The following is a 7,670-nucleotide window of genomic DNA, read 5'->3' as shown; positions in this document are numbered from 1 at the left end:
TTGCCCTTCACAGCGGTGACGTAGTGGATCAGATGATCCTCGGGATCTTTGGTTCCGTCATATACCCTTAAGTAGGGTGGCATCTTGAAGGTTTTTGGGGTGGAGTGAGGAGCAGCTTCTTCGGTGTATGGTTGTTCAACGAACCTTCCCACGTCGCGTTTTGGTAGCAACTTGGGAGCGCCGGGGATCTTGTCGACCCTCTCCTGATGTTCCTTCATCTGACCGCGGAGCGCCTTGTTTTCGTTTTCCATTTCTTCCATCTTCTTTAGGATGGCTGTTAGCGTGCCATCGTTGGTCTGTGTCTCGATGGGTTTGTTATTTGCTAGTGTAACTTCCGGTTCACCTACTGCAGCAGTGGTACCTACCGTTGGTGTACATCCGATGTTATTTTGTGGTGACCTCTCAGCCAAGCCACTTAGAGTGCTTGTTAGCCATCTTTCCAGTAGCTCTTGACCGCTGAGGTGGCTTCCGTAGCCGCAGATGTGGAAGCTCCTTTTTTGTGCAAGATCGTCAGACCTTCGGATGGGGAAGGTGAGATCTCTGCCCCCGGTGTGATGCTAGGGGTTGCATTCAGGATGCCATCGTCACTGGCCTCGTTGAGAGGGCCAAGGAGATTGGTAGTGACACCCAATATAGCTTTCGATCTTGTGTTATTTTCGGCCATTTTCTGTATTTGTGTGGTGTAGAGAGTGGTAGTTGGTTGATCTCTAGGTGGATACTATGGTTTTGATTCTCGAAATCCCCACAGACAGCGCCAAATTGTTTAGCTCAAAAATTATATTCGTATTTTATAAGCTTAAAAACAATCGAAAATATATAGGGGTATATCGTAATCAAATATAATAAGCCCAAGAGATGATTATTGCTTCAAGAATGTTTGTAGATCTGTAAGTGCGTAATGAAATAGACTTAGCTTAAGAGGGAAGCAATGGTTGGAAAATCAAGAAAGAGATAAGAGAGAGAGATAGAGAGAGAAATTGTATTATCCGAGAATCCCCCTATTACAATGTGGAGGTCTCCTTTATATAGTAGGAGGCCTCCCTCGAAATAATCAAAAAGGTACCAAAGTTGGTGGCTTCTACTCAGTAAAAAGGTCAGGCACTAAACAACGTTACTTCTTCTTCACCAACTTGGGCCGTGCCCTCACTCGGGTCGCCCTTATTATAAGGGACGTGCCCGTTTGGCGTGGGGGCGTTATGAGCCAAATTTAACCCTATACAAACTGTCCCTAGCATTGTACCAAAACTGCTTGCTTTTCGCCATAAAAGCATGAAAGCAATTGGGAGAACAGCTGATCCTATGAAAATTCCCATGGCTAAGTACATCCAACCTAGAGAAACCCCTGCCTTGTTTAAAACTACTGCTAAAATGCCCATGAAACAGCCAAATCCTAACACAACTCCTCTTGAAACTTTTAGAATTTGTTTTCCACTTGCATCCGGATTGATGTATGCACGATATATGTCATATGTACATAATGAAGAGACTGCAATTAGCTCAGATGAACCAGCTGATGTGACAGCCCTAATAAATACAGAAGAAGTCTTATAATTGAAAAGGTAGCAGAACATTTTCCACGCGTAATTCTTGATTAGGCACTTACATAAAGAGCATGTGAGGAGAAGAATCGACCCCCCTTTTCCCATCAAAGCAATAGCTGTAGCTGGAGGAACTAGTCCATGGCTAGCCTCACTTGCTGTTATTGGTAGATCAAGAGCTAATGCTCCAAGACCTAGTGATGTTGCCAAAGAGAATGGCACAGCAAACCAAACTAGACCACCCAACAAATAGCCCTTATGCGTCGATGATGGTCTTGCAGCAATGGCACTTACCCAGTACCCCTACATTTCAATATTTTGGTTATTAGGAAATGATGGTTACAGAGACATTCCATAAGCTAGTTTCTTGCTAAATTATACGAAAGAACTTACATTGTCAACGAAAACTGTGCCAAAATTTCCCACGATGTTGATGATACCAAAGACAAGACCACCTGAACTCAACATAGTAACATAAGACCCCTTGAAATTCCCAGTAACAGGACCACAGATTGTCCAACATGGGAGATTGGCTCTTGACAATTTCTTGACTTGCTTGCTATTATCTCTAATAAACGTCTGTAAACCAGGCTTGGGCTGCCAAGTTCATTGCTAGCAACATATACTAGGTACACAAAGATGACTAAAACCACGTGTACTGAAATCAACAACCAGAAAATATCTTAGTTGAGCGCGTGAAAAAGAGTAAAAAGCTAGAGTAAAATTTAGATACCTATGACAGAATGTATATAGCTCGCCAAGAAAGTAGCTTTTATCCCTCCTGCTAAGGTGTAAACTATGACACCAAGAGGGATAAGAAAACTTGCAGCATATATATTGACGCCAGTGAGTGCATTAACGACAGCTGATCCACCAAGAAGCAGCATGGCTGTTACTATAATGTTGGTCAAGAAGCAAAACCCCAGAAAAACAAGATGAGCAGCTGCCTGCCCAAAGAGAAGTTTTTAAGTATACAGCAGAATTATGAATTATCTTCATCTTTGGAGTTTCCATTACAAACCTTGCTTTCACGATTTCACAGACCAGTTACATTGACAATAACAATGGTACCTGAGACACAATTACACTAGCAATATTTCTACCAGCTGTGTTGAACCATTCTGATGTATGACGGGAGCCAACATATCTTTTTTCCAGCCAAACCTTATAGCAACGCATATATAGAAAATTACAAATAGGAAAGATGATAAAGCTATAAGCCCATATGCCAAAGAGAATCAAATAAGTATTTCACACATGCGACTATGATTTTGTGCCTTGCCAATTGAAGGAACATTTATCGTTGATCAATCCACTATTGGATAAGTTGAAGAAGATAATAAGCAAAGTGGCTCCACAGACGATGAATATTCTTTAGGAATTAAAATTATGGCAGAAAATGTATTCTACAGATTCCGGATAAGCCAGATAAATTTATAAAACCAGTTATAAAAGAAGGACAATTGGAAAAGGTTGCTCCACAGACAATGCCTATACGCTGACACTTGAAAAATATAAAAAGTCGTACAAGAAAGAGAAAAGGAAAAGTAAAACTAGAATACATACCAGGAAAGAAGTGAAGACTGCGAAAAAAGCTCCAAAACCAAGAATGACAGAGTAGCCAACACCCTGATTAACAAGAGGTTTTCCTCCAAAAAAGCTGCTTTGCCTCACACAACTATCCCCATCTCCAGAAACACTATAATATTTTGATGAAAATTGAAAAGGTGGACAGTTTGAAGCCATTTGACTCATGATGAACTGATAATTAATACATCTCTTGATTTCATATAAGAACTAAGGTGTAAGAATCTTCGTATTGATAGTCAACTGATTTAGTCCTACTTAAGAAAAAATCAATTTAGAGCCAGCAACTTGGAATTTTCTTGTGACGTTATATATGTACTACTTAATTACTACAAAATCTATGGAAATTTGTGCAAGTCAAACCAAAAATGGAGTTTTCAATGGAAGTATTAGATGAATCTTCAAGTTGGCAGTGACAGATTCAAGGGTCACTTTCATGGCTTTCAGAATCTTTTGTCTTGGAGTAGCTGGATATTTTCTTGGTTGAATAGTTCCATCAAATAAGAACCGAAAGATTAGTTTTTGTAGTATTATGAGTGATTAATTGTGTAATAAAGTACGCCATCCTTTGATTATCGAATTTAAATATGGGATTTTTAGAGTAAGGTTGTAAATACATTCCATAAAAGCTATAGCTACTAGATTCTGCTTCACAGAGATGTCTAGCGAAATTGTACCTAGTACATGCTTTTAAGAATACACCATATGTATTAAGTAAAATATTTTAAGAACATTTTACTTTCTAAAATTCATAGTACAAGTTCAGAAATAAGAAACACTTAACACGAATAAATCAAGAAATTACAAGACACTAATCATTAACTAATGTTTAAGTAACTGCACCCGACCTCGACCGCATAACCCATGACTTTCTTTTAAATAGTATTTCCCCTTAATTTTTTCCAAACAAATCCACTCGCTATCACTCCACTTCAGAGGCGGAATTAGAAGCTAAGCTAAGGGTTTAGCTGAGTCCAATAGATTTAGTTGAAATTTGAGTTTGCAATAAAAATTTCAATAAATATGTACAAAATTTAAAATCAGAACCCAGTTACTAAAACTTAATATCTCTATCCTAAAATTTAAAACTCATAACTGAGATGTGTGGTTCGACTTATATTTCATTTGAAGCGTGCATGTTAATTAAATTGGGAACGGTCTGACCATCTTGATCATCGTATATATAGTATGCATGAGTTGAGGTCCATTGGGTTTTGCTTAAATGTTGCTTAACACATTTTGATCAAATTTGAACCCTAAGCTCAGATGGAGAGGCTTAGGTAGGCAAACTAAAGGCCCTCGAGTTGTTTTTGAATGAATGATTTTTGTAATGAATGACTTCTTCTTTTGGGCGTAGAAGAGTATGTGTGTTCGCAATTGCCGTAACTAAACGAAATTCTTTTTTATTAAGGACGTAGTGTCCTGTTTTGCAAATTGTATTGAAAAAGTTAAGGACACGATGTCCTTAATTTTTTTGCTGTTGTTCTAAATATTAAGGACATAGTGTCCTGTTTTTGCAAATTGTATTGAAAAAGTTAAGGACACGATGTCCTTAATTTTTTTGCTGTTCTTCTGAATATTAAGGACATAGTGTCCTTAACTTCATGACTACTGTGTAAATATTCAGGACATAGAGTACCTTAACTTCGTGACTGTTCTAAATATTAGGGACATAGTGTCCTATGTTTTGCAAGTTGTATTGATAAAGTTTAGGACATCATGTCCTTAACTTCACGATTGCTGTATAAATATGTCCTGAATTTCCCATTTTCCTAACTTGCAGGATGGAAACAATATGTATTATAGTTGCTTTTAATGGTAGATGGACTGCAGATTGTAAGTATCTTGATCATCAAACAAAGCTTGTTCTAGTACCTGAGGCAATTTAATTTGAAGATTTCATTAAACAGGTCTTTGAAGTTATTGAATTGGATAGAGACAAGTTTGAAGTAATGATATGGTTTGATATCAACCTGGGAACAAGCAAGAGAATGCTTGTATCCAAAGATTTAGATCTTCACACATGTATAGAGTTACTAAAAAGTCATTCACTCTTCAAGGGCTGTCGTTTCATTGTTGATGTTTCGGAAAGAGTTTTTGGTTCTACAAGCACCTTTGAACATGTCAATAGAGAAACTCAACATGACAATCAAGACAAATGCCAACAGATAATGGAAATAGATGTGGTTGAAGCTCAACCAATAACTGAGGAGGTGCTTCAAACATTTGATTCTATTCAAGTGGAAGGACAAAGCATTATAGAGATTGACAACGAACAAGCTTTGGGTATTCAAGTCTTAGAGAGTGCACCGGTAATAGAAGAAGTTGCTGAAAAAACCTCTACTCAACTAACAAGACGACGTCCGTTTTCAACCGTCAAACGAAACACGTCAAACGACGTCCATTTTCAGCCAAACTTTACAGAAAGCGCTTAAACCATATATAAGACTTGTACCGGGCGCCGGAACCAAAATACGAGCCCAGTACCATAGTCATTTAATCAAATTTTATTTTCATTTTCCTTAATCATTTCCAGAAAATAATTTCACACAAAAATTTATTTCTCGGGCCTGGGACCTCGGAATTCGATTCCGAGCATACGCCCAAGTCCCATATTTTCCACGGACACTCCGGGACCGTCAAATCACGGGTCCGGGTCCGTTTATCCAAAATATTGACCGAAGTCAAATTTATTCATATTAATATCAAAATTTAGCATTTTTTCACACAGAATTCATATTTAAGCTTTTCGGCTACGCGCGCAAATCGAGGCAACCTTAAATGAGGTTTTCAAGGCCTCGGAAGCACAGAAGGAGTAAGAACAAGTGATGACCCTTTGGATCGTCACATTCTCCACCTCTAAAACAACCGTTCGTCCTCGAACAGACAAAAGAAAGAAGTACCTGAGTCGGGGAAAAGATGACACTACAAAAAATTTGTCAAATTGTGGCGGTTTATTTATGGGAGTCATAAAAAACTCCCACTATACATTTATTTTGTGGCGTTTGAGCCAACCCCCACAAAATAGTTCTTATTGCGGCGGTTTAAATGTGGGAGTTATAAAAGACCCCTACTATATATTTAATTTGTGGCGTTTGTTCCAACCTCCTCAATTTTTTTCTTATTATGGCAGTTTTTTGCGAAGGTTTTTGATAACTTCCACAAATATATCAATTTCAGCTGTTTGAGAAATTGTTGCAATTCGATACAAATTAATGATTTGACTCATGCAAATTTTTAGTTATTTTTCCATCTTATTTCTTTAAAATTTACTCAAATTACGTATTTTAGTTAAAACAACTGCGAATTAATGCAATTTACATCAATATCTATATCTTCTAGTTTGTAATCTTTTTCTTCTCACTTTCTTCAACTGCAAAAAGAAGATATGAGGTCTTCCATGATCTCTCTATGTCTTACTCGCTAGTTTTTCATTTATTGTCTTTGTACATTTCTATAATTCATCTCTTTATCTTTAGCAAAAAATAAATAGACATCTATTTCATTTCTTCCTCATAAGTTTTTTATTTATAGATTATACAAAATGTCGACCCATAAATACTAAACATAATTTCTAACCACGTGAGTATCGTGAACCTTTAGGTGCAAAAAAAGAATATGACCGGCGTTGGACCACGACATTGGTAACAAAAGAATAATGCAAAATGAGCCATCACAAAAGTTGAGGTGTGGCTCAACAAAAGCAAGGAATGAACGGTAATTCAAGCTAGTCTCACCGTCACAAGTGATACTTGTCTCCAAAGAAGAAGACAAATATATAGAGAATTGAATAGATCAGGTACTCACCGAGTCTCACTGAACAAAATGTAGGGTCAATGAGGCCAAATATAAACGAAAAAATATGCTTTAGGTTAACCATAAATAATATTTGCATTCATAGGTAACGGCTACACATGAGATGAACAACAGTTGCAGGAGAGACATCCAAGTATTTTAATTATCTACATAAACATTTAATTTTTTTTATTTTGTTTGAGATAATTTAAATTTTAAAGGGGTATAGATAATTGCAATACTTAGCATGCGAATTTTCTTTATTTTCATCATAGCAGGCGTTCTACGTTCAAATAGTATTTTCAAAGGCGGGTGTGTGAGGCGAGCCATTTTACTACGGGACGATGTGTAAGCCCCATATATCTTTAATTTTTTTAATTTAAAAATTACGCATAAATAGAAAGTCTATTAAAGTTTAAGAAATTTAAAACGAAAATAAAGAACTCATAAAAAAATATCTAGTATGTTTTTACAAATATAAATAATACAATAGTATTAAAGTTGTTGTGAGATACAACTAAAATGTCTTAATTTTCAAACAATTAGAAAATTATAATTTCTTTAAAAATATATGAAGATATATTTTACCTCCCTGAAAATAATTAATCAAGAAAGTTCATCAATCTAATATTTAAAAGATTACTCCTTCATGTATATACAAATTACTTTCAAAGAGCAAAACATACAAGCCTAATGTTAAAGTCATGAAGACCAATAACAATAAGATACAAATTTTAGATTAATCTAAAT

The 7,670-nt window shown here is 36.5% G+C and overlaps 1 protein-coding gene across 1 annotated transcript in view; it reads right to left on the bottom strand.

The window, feature by feature from the left end:
- LOC109232748 (urea-proton symporter DUR3) overlaps positions 1 to 3,326 on the bottom strand; it is an 8,578-nt gene extending 5,252 nt beyond the window's left edge. Inside the window, 7 exon segments of the mRNA XM_019398487.1 lie at positions 1,224 to 1,524; positions 1,600 to 1,841; positions 1,932 to 2,050; positions 2,053 to 2,196; positions 2,272 to 2,490; positions 2,558 to 2,702; positions 3,105 to 3,326. Of these exon segments, the coding sequence (XP_019254032.1) occupies positions 1,224 to 1,524; positions 1,600 to 1,841; positions 1,932 to 2,050; positions 2,053 to 2,196; positions 2,272 to 2,490; positions 2,558 to 2,702; positions 3,105 to 3,293 (1,359 nt within the window). The 5' untranslated portion in view covers positions 3,294 to 3,326.

The sequence above is a fragment of the Nicotiana attenuata genome, chromosome 9 (genome assembly GCF_001879085.1).
Source record: "Nicotiana attenuata strain UT chromosome 9, NIATTr2, whole genome shotgun sequence".
In the NCBI taxonomy this organism is placed as follows: Eukaryota; Viridiplantae; Streptophyta; class Magnoliopsida; order Solanales; family Solanaceae; genus Nicotiana; species Nicotiana attenuata.
The sequence above is the reverse complement of the archived record's forward strand: the minus strand, read 5'-3'. Positions and strand labels throughout refer to the sequence as shown.